This window comes from Hippopotamus amphibius, chromosome 7 (assembly GCF_030028045.1).
Source record: "Hippopotamus amphibius kiboko isolate mHipAmp2 chromosome 7, mHipAmp2.hap2, whole genome shotgun sequence".
NCBI classification, from domain to species: Eukaryota; Metazoa; Chordata; class Mammalia; order Artiodactyla; family Hippopotamidae; genus Hippopotamus; species Hippopotamus amphibius.
This window is the reverse complement of record NC_080192.1, coordinates 58,746,110-58,761,751: the sequence shown is the minus strand read 5'-3', so window position 1 is coordinate 58,761,751 and position 15,642 is coordinate 58,746,110. Positions and strand designations below refer to the sequence as shown.

Below are 15,642 nucleotides of genomic sequence, written 5' to 3'. Positions count from 1 at the left end.
AGCACACGTTATCTTCCTATTTTTTTTCTGTTTTCTTCTTTTCACCACCTAACATACCACCTATTTTATTTATTTATCTTGTTTATTATCTATCTCCTTACTAGTTTACTTGAATGTAAGCTCCTAGGAGCACAGAGATTTGTGTTTCTTTTATTGACTGCCATATCCTGGCATCTAGAATAGTGCCTGCACCTCTTAGATGCTCAACAAGGTAGTGAATGAATATTGCTCAAACAATATAAAAGGACATGTAGTAAGAGGTCTTACTCCAAAGCTACCTCCTTCTTCTAGTCCCCAAGTTTGATCCATTACCAGGCTTTTCTGCATCTTTCCAGAATTCTTTGTGCAGATGTAAGAAAATATGAGCATACAGTCTCATCCTCCCCACTTTTAGACACAGGCAGCATATCCTATATACTCTTCTGTACTTTGCTTTTTTCACTGAACAATATATTTTAAAAATATTGAATATTTATTATTAGTGTATAGAGTGCTTTCTCATTCTTTTAGACAACTACATACTGCTCCATTGTATAGAAGAATCATAGTTTAACCAGCCCTCTATTGATGGCCAGTGGTAATGGTTCAAATCTTTTTGAACAGGATAACAAACCTGCAGTAAATAACCATGGCATACATACGTGTTCAAGTGTATTTGTAGAATAAATTTTCAAAAGTAGAATTGCTGGGTCAGATGTATAATAATTACTACTTAAGTATTACCAAATTGTCATTTAAAGAGTTTCACAAATTTACTGCTTATAAAATGTGTGAGAAGACCCTATTGGAGTATTTTCAAACTGTTGGATTTTTGACAGTGTGATAGATAAAAAATAATATCTAAATGTCATTTAACTTTTGTTTCTCTAGGTCACAGGTCAGCAAACTTTTTCTTTAAAGAGCTAGATAGTAAATATTTTCAGCTTTGTAGGCCATACAGTCTCTATTCTAACTCTCAACTCTGTCTTGTAGCATGCAAGCAGACAGACAAAAAGTAAATGTATGGGCATGACTATGTGCCAATAACAAAACAGACAGCTGGCCAAATTTGGCTTATGAGCCACAGTGTGCCAACCCCTGTTTTCAGTGAGCAAGCATCTTTTCATATATTTAAGAGCCATTTAAACATATTTACTTTTCTGTGAACCATTAATATTTTTTCTCCATTTCCTTTATTGGTTGTCTTTTTCTTAATGCTCTTTTTAGGTGCTCTTTATATATTAGCTTTTTGTCTGTGTTGCATATTTCAAATATTTTTCCCAATTTGGCATTTGTTATTTAACTTTGCTTACAGTAATTTTTTCTTCAATCAATAAGTTTTGGGGGGTTATTTGTTTTTTTAATTGATCAGTATTCTTTGGATGTTTAACTGCCACTATAGCTGTGCAGATCATGTAGTATTTAACCAGAATTTGAATTACTTTTCCTATGAGATTGGCATGAGGGTGGTGGTCTCAGCAATGAGGGAGTGTAGCCCACCGTTACTCAATTGATAGTCACAAATTGGGGGATTTAAGAAAGTATTGTAATTTCTGTTTTCCATTATTCTCCTTTTTATGGGAATCTGGTGAGGGCTGAGAACCTTTATGTCTCGAGGCCAGAGGCATTGTAGAGTCACAGTAAATTTTTGTGGAATAAAGTAACCATTTATTGACTTATAAAATTAAAAAAAAATAGCGTTGGAATATCCCCTCTTGAAGAGTTGGGTGAAAGTGTTTCTTTCATACACAGCTGTTGGCAAGATAAATGTACCATTTTTGAACGTTCACTTAGCAATTTGTATCAATAGGTATAAAAATATATACTCTTTTGACATGAAGATTTCTATTCTGAGAATCCATTATAAAAGCAGTTAGTGAAATAAACAAGCAAAAAAGGAAGTAGTGTTAAGCACAAAAATGTTCCTTCCATCATTTTTTAATGAAAAAGAAATTTGCAACAACCTAAGTATGCAAAGGTAAGAAACTGTTCTTGTAACCTATGGTGCATTCACTGGGTAGAATACTGTGTAGCCATTGTTCAGTATCATTGATTGGAAGACTTCGAAGCAATGCAGAAAGATATTTACGTTATATGAAATGCATATCCTTGGGGATAAGAATGAATAGGTAGAGCACAGAGGATTTTTAGGGCAGTGAAAATACTGTGTAAGATGAATACATGTCATTATACATTTTTTGAAACTGATAGAAGGTATACCACCAAGAGTGAACCCTAATATAAACTCTGGATTTTGGGTTATTATGTGTCTATGTAGGTTCATGTAACAGATGTAAAAATTGTACCAAATTATACTAAATGTAGCAAATGTACTGCTCTGCTTGGAGATGTTGATAATGGGGGAAGCTATTGCATGTGTGGCGGTGGGAGGTATATGGGAAATCTTTGTACCTTCCTCTTAATTTTGCTTAAAAAAATCATCTTAAAAACAAACAAAAAGGACTTCCTAGGTGGCGCAGTGGTTAAGAATCTGCCTGACAATGCAGAGGTCATGGGTTCGATCCCAGCTCCAGGAAGATCCCACATGCCACGGAGCAACTAAGCCCGTGTGCCAAAAAAAAAAAAAAAAAACAAACAAAAAGTATATCCAGAGAAAAATATACAAGTTGTATATAAACTGACTATAACCAAGTGAATATAAATTTATATAAGAGAAAGAAAGAAGAAACTTCATTTTACTGCACTTCATAGTGTGTAGTTATTTTCAAGTTGTGAGATTATGGTGATTTGATAGATTTTTTCCTATTTCCTACTCTTTTAATATTGTACTATTATATATAAATCATTTGTCAGATATATATATATATATATATATATATATATATATATGTACTTGCCTATATTTATTTATCCACATATAATAACTGAACTTATGGAAATTGTATATCATGATTTAATTCAGTAAATACTTTTTTAAAATTTAATTTAATTTAATTTATTTATTGGCTGTGTTGGGTCTTTGTTGCTGTGTGCAGGCTTTCTCTAGTTATGGCGAGCGGGGGCTACACTTCGTGGTGGTATGCAGGCTTCTCATTGAGGTGGCTTCTCTTATTGCGGAGCATGGGCTTTAGGTGTGTGGGCTTCAGTAGTTGCGGCACACGGGCTCAATAGTTGTGGCTCGTGGGCTTCGTTACTCCTCAGCGTGTGGAATCTTCCTGGAGCAGGGATCGAATCCATGCCCCCTGCCCTGGCAGGCGGATTCTTAACCACTGAGCCACCAGGGAAGTCTCTTCAGTAAATACTTGAGAGATAGACATCACGAGAGCCAAGCACTGGCTGGAAGCTGTGAATATCCAAAGTGAATCCTATGGATTTTCTCTGTTGTGTGGGGAATATGATGGTTACATAACTAATTATAATACAACTATATAAAGTACTTCCTAGATTGGGGGAGCTAATTACATGCCTCCCTGCCATACTCAAGGAGCCAGGAAGCATCAGAATACAGTATAAACTTCCCCAGTAATTAAGCCAGATCAGAGTATGTGTTTCAGGGCCTTCTGCCTAGCTGCCCTTGAGTCCTGGGCTATAGGACAGCAGGTCTTTCCTGCTGCAGGTAAAGAAAAGTGAGTAGGGTGGATTAGGATGAGGTGGAATATGAAAGGCCTCTTCTGGGGTGCTTGTTTCCTGGGGGCAGGAGAGGGGGAGTAGGGAAAGAGGGGAGAAGCAGAAAGAGGTGAAAGCAAAGGAGTATATACCAGAGCCAGCCTAGTGAGCACAGTGATTCTTCGAGAAGGAAGCTTTCTCCAGCATTTCAGAGGAGGCAGAAGTGTTAATGGGAGTCTTTGTTTTTCTGTAGGGAGGGTCAGAATCCCACAAAGGGACATCCTTTGCAGTGCCTTAAGAGTTCAGAGAAAAGTTTGTGTTGAATACTCCCTGATTCTACACAAGCCCCACTGTTCTCTTTAAAGCCTATTTTAAAAACCTTTTCTTGTCCACTCAAGGGATTGCAGGCTGTAGGGCCAACAAGAAAGTCCAGGCAGGGAAAAGGTTATGTTTGCATGGACATCAGCTGAACTAGCCTGGACTGGTGTTACTGTCTCTACTACAGAGTGTTGGCCATGATCTGAACTCCAAGGGTGCAAATGAAATTAGCCCCAGGACCTCCCCATAGTGTCTCTTCCCGCCAGTGAAAACAATGCGGGAAGCAAGATATAGCAATACATTTATTTTTATTTATTGAGGGAAAGCAACCAACAATAGCCCCCCCTACTCTGCTTCTTGGGCGATTAACAGCTATCTGGCTCTTGTCAAGATGAGGGTCACTTCCTCATTGGCTAAGGGGAAGTGACCTGGAACAGAGAGAGAAAAAGCAGCCACAGTAGAGCTACAGTTTGATTTTTATAGAGGAATGATGAAGAGAAACAACACAAATTATATCAGCTGTGAAAGTCAGTCCTGAGTCACCTGCTCAGGGCCCAGTGAGCTCATTAGAAACTCCCTTGCCCTCTCTGGTTGCCTTTACTGGGCTTCTCTGAGAATCCATGTCTGAGACAACTGTAGGCTTTCTGATCTGGGAAATAAGACAGGACAGGATGGACTAGTTATGCTAGACGGAGAATAGTGGTTTCCAAGATTCAGTTCAGAAACCATCTTCAAAGTTAACTTATGTTATAGGTTGGGTGAGTGTGGGGTGTGAAAGAGAGACATACACTCACAAGGAAAGGAGGATAGGATGAGAAAAGAAAGGAAGGGAAGAAGAGAGAGAGGGAAAGAGGGAGGAAGACAGATTACATGAATAGAGGAATGCGGGAGAGGGAGGGGAAGGGAGATGGGAGAGAGAAAGGAGAAAGGGAAGGAAGGAAGGAAAGGAGGAAGGGAGGGAAGGAGGAAGGAAGGAAGGAAGAAAAAGAAAGAAGGAAAGAAAAGAAAGAAAGAAAGAGAGAGAGAGAAAGAAAGAAAGAGGAAGAAAATAAAGAGAGTGGGAGTGAGTTATCATTTATTGCCAGGATCTGGGATTATCCCTTTATGCTTGTCATCTGTCATACCTTTACCACAAGGTATTGGCAGTGTTTTCTTGTTTGAAAGATGAGTCTGAGATGAGGCTTCAAATACAGATCTCCCTGATGGTTCTGCACCGTGATAAAAGTTTGAATTTGTGCATCTTTTTTCAGATTCCCATATCTGAACTTAGCTTTTCCACTCGCCTTTGCATTTCCAGAAATCCTTCTTCATGTTTCTATAGTTGCACTTCCCTTTGGTACTACAATGGATAGGCCATCTTCCCTACTGGGCTGTTAAGCTCCTCAAGGTGGGAGCCCCCTCAGTCCTCTCAGTGTTTGCTGAATATCTGTTTGCTGAATGTTGGTTGGGCAGAGTTCAGTTTCAGCCTCCTGCTCTCTCCCTTTCTTTCTTTGCTTTCTCTCTCTGACTTGTTTCATTTAGCATAATGCCCTTGAGGTTCCATCCGTGTTATAAATGGCAGGATCTACTTTTTTATGGCTGAATAATATTGTAGTATATATCACATTGTCTTTCTCCATTCATCTGCTGATAGATACTTAGGTTGTTTCCATAATTTGGTTATTGTGAATAATGCTGCCATAAACATGGGAATATAGCTATGTCTTTAAGATGGTGATTTCATCTCATCTATTTCCTTGATCATCTTAATAGATGCAGAAAAAGCATTTGACAAAATACAACTTTCTTTAATGATAAACCCTCAACAAATTGGATATAAGAGGAATGTATCACAGTATAATGAAGGCACTATATGACAAGCCCACAGCTAACGTCATACTAATTAGTGAAAGATTGAAAGCTTTTTGATCACATAGAATGCCTCCACCCTTTTGCTCCCCTCTGCATTTTTGATGTCACGATTTACCTCTTTTTATATTGTGTAGTCTTTCACAGACTATAGTGGTTATAGTTATTTTTAACCACTATATTTACTCTTTTCCTGTTACCTTTATACTACAGTTAAGTGGTTAACACACCATCGTAGCACAGAATTAGAGTTTTCTAAATCTGAAACTGTATATTTACTGTATATTTACCTTTACCAGTGTGTTGTATACTTTAATATGTTTTCATGTCACTAATTAGCATATTTTCTCCTTCATACCTGAAAGATAATTTTGCCAGATAAAGTATTCTTGGGTGGAAATTTTTTTCTTTTTTTTTTCTCATTTTATTTATTATATTTTTTCGGGGTACACCAAGTTCAATCATCTGTTTTTATACACATATCCCTGTATTCCCTCCCTCCCTCGACTCCCCCTACCCTCCCCGTCCCAGTCCTCTAAGGCATCATCCGGAAATTTTTTTCTTTCAACAATTTGTCATTCCACTCTCTCCTTGCCTGTAGCATTTCTGCTGACAAATCCTCTGACAGCCAAATGAGGGTTCCTTTGTAAGTTTACTATCTTTTTTCCTCTGGCTTTTTTAGGATTCTTTCTTTTTCTTTGATTTGTGACAATTTCATTATAATGTTCTTGGTGGTCTTTTGCATTGAGATAGTGGGATGATCTATTAGTTCCGTAAACTTAGATGTCTAAGTCTCTCCCTAGGTTTGTGAAGTTCTCAACTTGTGTTTCTTTAAATGAACTTTCTGCCCCTCTCCTTCTGGAACTCCAGTTATACTGTATATTTGTATGTTTGATTGAATCCCATGGATCATGTGCACTTTCTTCTCTCTTTTTCATTCTTTTTTCTCTGTTCACCTCTGATTGGGTTATTTCAAAATTACTGTCTTTCTGGTTGCTCATTTTGTCTTCCATTTAATCTGCCCTCCTGCAGATTCTCTCTATTGCATTTTTCATTTTAATCATCAAATTCTTCAGCTCCAGAATTTCTGTTTGGTCCTTTTTTATGGTTTTTAATTTTTTTGCTAAATTTCCCATTTTGTACCTGTATTTTTTTCCTGATTTCATTGAATTGTCTTCTATGTTTCCTGTATCTCATTGTTTCCTCAAAACAGCTATCTTGAATTCTTTATTGGTTAGATAAGATTTTTTTGTTTTTGAGCTCAGTTATTGAAGGATTATTATCTTTTGGTGATGATATGTTTTCCTGGTTCTTCCTCTTTCTTGTAGTTCAGACACCTCCCCAAATCTTTACTAGTTGCCTTCAGATAGGGTATCCTGTTTGTTGATCTTGTTCTTTCTGGTGTTCTCTCTGACCTGGTATTTATACACCTGCCCTGCACTTCTTGCTCCCTCTTGTGGCAGAATTCTTAAGCTTTTATGTCTTCTGTGGTTCTTACAACTCACCTGGCTGGCTGCTAGAAATCTCTCTTGTTTTCCAGAAGGTAGCGCTATAGCTCAGGTTTGTGTTTTCTCACTTGCCCACAGATCCTGGTCTGTTTTTCTGATAGCACTCCATTTACTCTACTCACTCCTGCTGCCAATCTCCGAGTGCAAACAAGGAGCCACTGCAGATTGAGGCAAGCTGTGGATTTAGTACTTGGGGCATTGGGGGTAACCACCAACTGGAGGGGAGATCCTTGGCTGAAGTTCTCCCAGGGGCTCTTGGGTGGACTTCCTGATGAAGCCCTGAGCAGACAGCAGGAAGCATGTCCCTTTAATGCCTTTTGATATTCTTATTAGCCTTTCCTGATCTCTTCTCTTCCCCCAGTCATGGAGGTTCTGCTTCCAGTACTCTTAGTGTTGCTGGAGAAAAATGGGTTTCTCTTGCAGCACCCAGCATAGCTGGGGTAGCCAGACACTCACACACTACTCTCCTTTCCACCTGTGGAGAAGTCTGCACGGGATAGTTCAGTCTCTTATTGTGTCAACTTTTGGGGAGAGGCAGAGCTGAAAAAGTTCCTCTTTCCCTCTCCAGTGCATTCAGACATTCAAGCATGCGTGTGTTTTGTTTTTTCCCTACAGTGGTGTGCTTTAATCACCTCCAGGGGGCTGGAATTTTACAAATTCTCTCTCATCTGTGAGTATTTGCCTAAGTCAACACTCTCCAGGTTTTCCCCAATCATGGCAGGGAGTTGTTGGGGCAGATTTCCTCACTCTGCTGATTCTACAGCCCAAACCAAGGTTTGTCTGTCTATTAACAGATGAACAGGTAGGCAAGACTCCTCCTTGGTCCCTTGGTGTACGTCAGTTAGATCACACAATTCCCACAGAGGCACTCTTGTTTGTGGATAGATACCTCATTGGTATCTATGAGGTAGGTAGAAACCATCTGTTTTTTTTTTTTTAAGCTCTTTATTGGAATATAATTGCTTTACACTCTCATACCAGTTTTTGAAGTACACCCAAGTGAATCAGCTGTATTTATACATATATCCCCATATCTCCTCCCTCCCACGACTCCCTCCCACCCTCCCTGTCCTGATCCTCTAAGGCATCACCCATCATCCAGTTGATCTCCCTTTGTTATACAGCAACTTCCCACTAGCTACCTATTTTACAGTTGGTAGTGTATATATGTCTATGCTACTCTCTCACTTCGTCCCAGCTTCCCCTTCGCTCTGCCCCCCCCAAACCCCGTGTCCTCAAGTCCATTCTCTGCATCTGCATCTTTATTCTTGCCCTGTCACTGGCTTCATCAGTACCAATTTTTTTAGATTCCATATATATGAGTTAGCATATGGATGCCATCTACTTTTAAACAAAGCAGGAACAAAAAGTAAGGACATCTTACACGACCATGATGTTGATGTCACTCCCTTTTTAGTATGTTATATTGTTTGTCTACTACTCTTATGTTGACTGTTTGTGTTTTCTTTTTTTTTTAAAGTTTTTATTTCACATCGTCGCGCTTTGTATTCAGTCATATGCATACATTTCTTCCCTTGAAGTAAACATTGGACTATTCGTGTTTTCTGTTTTCTTTTCTATTCTTTTCTTTGTACCTATAATTTGTATCTATTTTATTCCCATCACTGTCATTTCAGTGGGGGTTTCAGAGAGAAGGAGGCATCATAAGCATATGTTCAGTATGCTGTGTTCGGATGGATGGAAACTTTTTTGGGTACAATTTGAAATGTATGAAACCTGAAAATGCTTAAGCCCTTTCATGCAGCTGTTCTGTTTCTAGGTTAAGCTGTAGAAATAATTCTGCATATGCATAAAGAGATATTATACAGGGACACAAAGATATTGACTCTGGTATTGATTGTAACAGTGAAAAACTGGAAACAGTTTTTATGCTATCAGCAAGGAAAAGGTTAAATAAACTTTGATGTCTATACTACAGAAAAATATGCAGCAGTCAAAAAGAATGCTATTGACATATGTTGAAATCTAAGAAATATTCTTTTTTTAATTATTTATTTTATTTATTTATTGGCTGCATTGGGTCTTCGTTGCTGCACACGGGCTTTCTCTAGTTGCTGCGAGCGGGGGCTACTCTTCATTGTGGTGTGCGGGGCTCCTCATTGTAGTGGCTTCTCTTGTTTTGGAGCACAGGCCCTAGGCGCGTGAGTTTCAATAGTTGCAGCACATGGGCTCAATAGTTGTGGCTCATGGGCTCTAGAGCACAGGCTCAATAGTTGTGGCGCATGGGCTTAGTTGCTCCGTGGCATGTGGAATCTTCCCAGGGCAGGGCTCGAACCCGTGTCCCCTGCATTGGTAGGCAGATTCTTTACCACTGCGCCACCTAGGAAGTCCTAAGAAATAGTCTTAAATTTAAAAAGCAAATATAAATCATGTGTGATCCCACTTATATTCTTTAAAAAAGCACAAAATAATATATATACATTTTTTGATTCATACTTACAAGTGAATATAGATTATGAATCTAATTTGCTGATGTCAATTGTGGATCCTGTCAGATTGCCCATGCCCTTGACTCAAGGCCAGGCATGTCCCAGTGTTCTCACACATAACTAGAAAGCGAGGGCTGTTCACTCAGAGGCTCTCACTCTGTTGAGCACATCATGTGGGGGTCATCACTGGGCCCACTAAATACATTGCTCATCAGCAGAACAATTATTTTCTTCTCTCACCAAGGAAGGGCTTAAATTACTCCACCACAAATTAACCTGATGAGATCATTCAAAGATGCCCACACTGGCCTTCAATCTGTGATTGTATAAGTTATCTATTGCTGCGCAACAAATTATAGATCTTCCTCTCTTACCCATTGTAAGTTGAAAATATCATGTCAAAAATGCATTAATTTAAAAAAAATATTTCATATTGGACTGTAGTTGATTTACCATATTGCATTAGATTTAGGTGTACAGCAAAGTGATTCAGTTATATACATACATATATCTATCCTTTTTCAAATTATTTTCCCATTTAGATTATTACACAATATTGCTCAGAGTTCCCTGTGCTACACAGTAGGTCCCTGTTGGTTATTATATATCTAGTAGTTTGTATATGTCAATCCCACACTCCTTATCCCTCCCCTCCAGCTTTCCCCTTTGGTAGCTGTATGTTTTTTTCTAAGTCTGTGAGTCTGTTTCTGTTTTGTAAATAAGCTCATTTGTATCATTTTTTTTTGGTTCTGCATATAAATGATATCATATGATATTTATCTTTCTCTATCTGACTTACTTCACTTAGTATGATAAACTCCAGGTCTGTCCATATTGCTGCAGATGGCATTATTTCATCCTTTTTAATGGTTGACTTATATTCCATTTTATATATATATGTATACATATATATCTATCCATCTGTCAATGGACATTTAGGTGGCTTCCAAGTCTTGTCTATTGTAAACAGTGCTGCAGTGATCATTGGGGTACATGTATCCTTTCGAACCATAATTTTCTCCAGATATATGCCCAGGAGTGGGATTGCTGAATCATATGTTAGCTCTATTTTTTAGTTTCTTTTTTTTTTAAATAAATTCATTTATTGATTGGCTGCATTGGGTCTTTGTTGCTGCACACGGGCTTTCTCTAGTTGTGGTGAGTGGGAGCTACTCTTCATTGTGGTGCATGGGCTTCTCATTGTGGTAGCTTCTCTTGTTGTGGAGCACAGGTTCTAGGCATGTGGGCTTCAGTAGTTGTGGCACATGGGCTCCATAGTTGTGGCTTGGAGGCTCTAGAGCACAGGCTCAGTAACCGTGGCACACGGGCTTTGTTGCTCGGCAGCATGTGGGATCTTCCTGGAGCAGGGATCAAACCCATGTCCTCTGCACTGGCAGGTGGATTCTTAACCATTGCACCACCAGGGAAGTCCTATTTTTTAGTTTCTTAAGGAACCTCCATACTGTTCTCCATAGTGGTTGTACCAATTTACATTCCCACCAACAGTGTAGGAGGGTTCCCTTTTATCCTCACTCTTCCCAGCATTTATTGTTTGTAGACTTTTTGATGATGGCCATTCTAACTGGTGTGAGGTGATATCTCAATGTAGTTTTGATTTACATTTCTCTCATAATGAGCGATGTTGAGCATCTTTTCACATGCTTCTTGGCCATCTGTATGTCTTCTTTGGAGAAATGTCTATTTAGGTCTTCTACCCATTTTTTGATTGGGTTGGGTTTTGTTTTGCTTTGTTTTGTTTCTTGATATTGACAGAAATGCATTTAATACACCTCACCTGCAGAACAGCATAGTTTAGCATAACCTACCTCAAAAGTGTTCAGAACACTTACATTAATCTGTAGTTGGGCAAAATCATTTAACACAAAGCCTATTTTATAATAAAGTGTTTAATCTCTCATATAATTTATTGATTACTGTACTGAAAGTGAAAAAGCGAATGGTTGTCTGGGTTCGGAATGGCTCTAAGTGGGAGTAACAGAATGGCTGAACAGTACAGCTCCCTGCCACTGCCCAACATCAGGAGGGAGTATTGTACTGCATATTGCTAGCACAGGGAAAGAACAAAATTCAAAATTAGAAGTACGATTTCTACTTGAATGCATATTGTTTTCACTCCATTGTGAAGTTAAAAAATTGTTAAGTCTAGCCATTGTAATTCAGGGACTATCTGTACCTCAAAGCAACACATATTATCTCTCTGTTCCTGTAAGTCAGGAATCTGTGATTGGCACAGCTAGATTCTCTGGTTCAATGTGTCCCATAAGGTTGCTGCATGGCCAGGATTGTAACCACCTCAATGCTCCACCAGGGTATGATTCACTTCAAAATTTTAAATTCCAGTAAAGTAACATTACTTATTACAAAAGTAATATCAATGAGTATAGAATACTTAAAAATACAGCTAAGCAGGGCTGATACTTTCCAAAAAAAAAAAAATACAGCTAAGCAAAAGAAAATTTAAAATACACAGACACATATTCATACACTTCCAAGCTCACTTACATGTCTGTTGTTTACAGTCCACTTCTTTGAAGGCTGTTAGAGGCCACCCTTAGTTCCTCACTCTGCAGGCCTCTCTGTACTACAGCTCATAGCATGGGAGTTGACTGCATCAGAGCAAGTGAGTGATAAAGTTAGAGAGAGAAAGAGTGAGAGCATGAGTAAATTGGAAGTCAGTTACCTAATCTCAAATTAGGTTACCTAATCTCTAGTCATCCATCACTTTTGTTAGAAGTAAATCACTAGGTCTAGTCCACTAGGTCCAGCCCTTGGAGAGAAGGGCTTGTGTAAGAGTATGAATACCAAGAGGTGGGGGTCATCTCAGAAGTTGCCTACAACTATGATTAAAAGGTAATTCAAGGAGTTGCAGGACCAAATTCAGAAGCAACAATTTTTCTGGTACAAGCAAGTGGCATCTAAGTACAGTTACTTGCTTCTAGTAAATGCTAAATAATATATTTGTATTAACTTTTCATTTTGAAATTTCAAAGTTAAAGTTACAAGAACAGTAAAACAATTTTGTCAAAAGCTTTTTCTGCATCTGTGGAATCTAGAAAAATGGTACTGATGAACCTAGTGGCAGGGCAAGAATAGAGATGCAGACGTAGAGAACGGACTTAAGGACACCAGGGGGCAGGGAAGCTGGGACCTAGTGAGAGAGTAGCACTGACATACACACACTACCAAGTGTAAAATAGATAGCTAGTGGGAAGCTGCTACAGAGCACAGGGAGATCAGCTTGATACTTTGTGAGGACTTAAAAGGGTGGGATAGGGAGGTTGGGAGGGAGGCTTAAGAGGGAGGGTATATGGGGTTATATGTATGCACACAGCTGATTCACTTTGTTGTACAGCAGAAACTAACATTACAGTATAACTGTAAAGCAATTATACTTCAATAAAGAAAAAAAATAGTAAAATAATTCCATGCACTCTTTACCCACATTCACCATTTGTTGAAAATTATATTTTGAATGCATTATTGCGATTTGTCATGTGGGAAGGCAATATTTGTAACCATCAAAGCTTTGGGGTCTGGTGAGAGGTGTATGTCCTGTGCTGGAATCATATTTTCTCTCTGCATGTGTAGTTGTTGTCTCTGAAATGTTCTCTTCTTCCTCTTCCTCCTCCAGAAAATCCTGAGCGAGCAGCTCTGTACTTTGTCTCTGGTGTGTGCATCGGGCTGGTTTTTACCCTAGCTGCCTTGGTGGTGAGGATCTCTTGCCACACAGACTGTCGGCAGCATCCTCAGAAGAAGTTCCTGCAGGACCAAGAAAGCAGCAGCAACAGCAGCGACAGTGAGAATGGCAGCTCGGACGCGGCATCAGACATCTCAGTCAGGAGACATCGCCGCTTTGAGAGGACTTTGAACAAGAACATCTTCACCTCAGCGGAGGAGCTGGAGCGCGCCCAGCGGCTAGAGGAGCGGGAACGCATCATCAGGGAGATTTGGATGAATGGTCAGCCTGAGGTTCCTTGCACCAGGAGCCTGAACCGCTACTACTAGAGGCAGGAGCTGGAACCCACACGCAGCTGTTGGCCGCCTGGGAGAGGAAGGGTCTGGGCACAAAGTGTTGAATGCAGTTCCGCTAATGTTATGGTGGCAGAGATAAGGACACTCCCATTTTCTAGCCAGGAGGACTGATTTCTCCCTTTTTACTAAATTTATGAAGTAGAAAAACCAAGCTGGTTCGTCAACCTTTTCAGTTCTTGGGATGCTGCTGAAAACCCTCTCCAAAAATGTGGATGGAGATTAGAGAAATGGAACTCGTGTTTTCTCTGATTACTGAGGATCTTGGAAGTTTCTGCAGACTTCATTGCTATGTGTTATTTCTTTACAAAAGGAAATATTATTATAGCATGAGGGCTAGGAAGAGCAGAGTTCACTTAACCCAGTAAATGCAAATATCTGAATGACTCCAGGCTATGGAGGTGATTTTGATCCAGACAGCATGATCCATGCTTATTATTTAAGGCCCAGTCTCTAAATCTTGTGTTGCAATGGCAACCTCAGGGATTAAAATCCTGTTTTTTATTATAGTTCCCACTTCACTCATGAAAATGAATAATGTGTCAGAAGATGTGTCAATGAACTAGAAAAATGTCAATAATCTCAAAGGATGACGGGTTTTATTTTAAATAGCTTATAAAGAGTATACTAACATGCAATTAATGTTGTGTGCATTTGAAAATGCAGCACAAGAATAAAAGCTGTGTTTTTCCCCCTTTTGAGAGAAGAAAATTTTATTGTAACTCTAGATAATCATGCCTTTAAACATTTTCTTTAAAAAAAAGTTTGGATTTCTAATAAAAGAATGGAAATGTGAGGTGAGGAATAAAGCCAAAATTAGGTTGGGATAAAAAAATAAATGTTACATAAAATCTTTTCTGTTTTCTGTTTATCTCTGTGGTTACACTTACCTTAAACAGCAGCCCTTTTATATAGGTGGGTATGGTCTTTTGCCAGGCTCTTCAAACAACTGGAGAATTGTGAGAAATGGAGAAACACAGAATGGAGAAATGGCCCCTGGTGACTTTTCATTTTCTGTATGTTTCTATTATGGTTACAGTACAGTTGAGTGATTATTAAGCTGCTAGAGGAATAGAAGACTTACCTAAGGCTAGAAATAATATGATGGACTCATACAGAGAGGGGAAGGTGGTAAGGAAGGAAGAGAGGCAAGACTGAGCCACGTTTAGAAATGGGTTTACAGAGGAAGAAGCAGCATCCTCCAGCCTGACAGTACTAATGCATTCTGTCTATCGAGTCCCTTCTCATGCGATGCAGTGGGTTGCTTAGTCAGCCTGTCTGGATGCTCCAGAGCCTTCCTACAGGATTTCTGCTGTTCATTGGCTTTGTCATCATACCTGAGAGGATGGTTGGGAGACTTCCTCTGCTGGACTGTCTATTACTTTGGAAACCCACTGTCTATGATAGGGGCTTGGAAGGCTGTCTTGAGAACTGAACAATTAAAAATATGTTTCCTAAGGGGGCAATAGTTTGCTTGAAACCTTCAGTGGCTGGCTTGGTTATACCTTTTTGAGTGACCTCATTGAAGTAACAACTGCCAAAAATTTTGTTAAATCAGTGTCTCTGAATCTGAGTTCTTAACCTTGTGGTTTCAGTCCTTTAGCAACAAGTATAGGAATCATCTTATTCCCCTGGGCTTTAGATTAACATTATCTATATTGGTTTGTGCCTCTTTTGTATTTTTATTGGAGTATAGTTGCTTTACAATGTTGTGTTACTTCCTTGCTGTACAGCAAAGGAACTAATCAGTCATACGTACACATATATCCACTCTTTTTTCAATTTCCTTCCCATTTAGGTTACCACAGAGCACTGAGTGGAGTTTCCTGTGCTATACAGTAGGTTCTCATTAGTTATCTATTTTATACATAGTATTGTATATATGTCACTCCAGTCTCCCAACCCCACCCCCTGCTTTGTAA

At 39.2% G+C, this 15,642-nt stretch overlaps 1 protein-coding gene across 17 annotated transcripts in view; it reads left to right on the top strand.

The window, feature by feature from the left end:
- EVA1A (eva-1 homolog A, regulator of programmed cell death) overlaps positions 1-14,575 on the top strand; it is a 73,587-nt gene extending 59,012 nt beyond the window's left edge. For all 17 annotated transcript variants that reach the window (XM_057742917.1, XM_057742919.1, XM_057742915.1 and 14 more), the window contains one exon: positions 13,323-14,575. In XM_057742917.1, the coding sequence (XP_057598900.1) occupies positions 13,323-13,696 (374 nt within the window). In that variant the 3' untranslated portion in view covers positions 13,697-14,575. The remainder of the gene's footprint in view (positions 1-13,322) is intronic.
- The last annotated feature ends 1,067 nt before the right edge of the window (positions 14,576-15,642 follow it).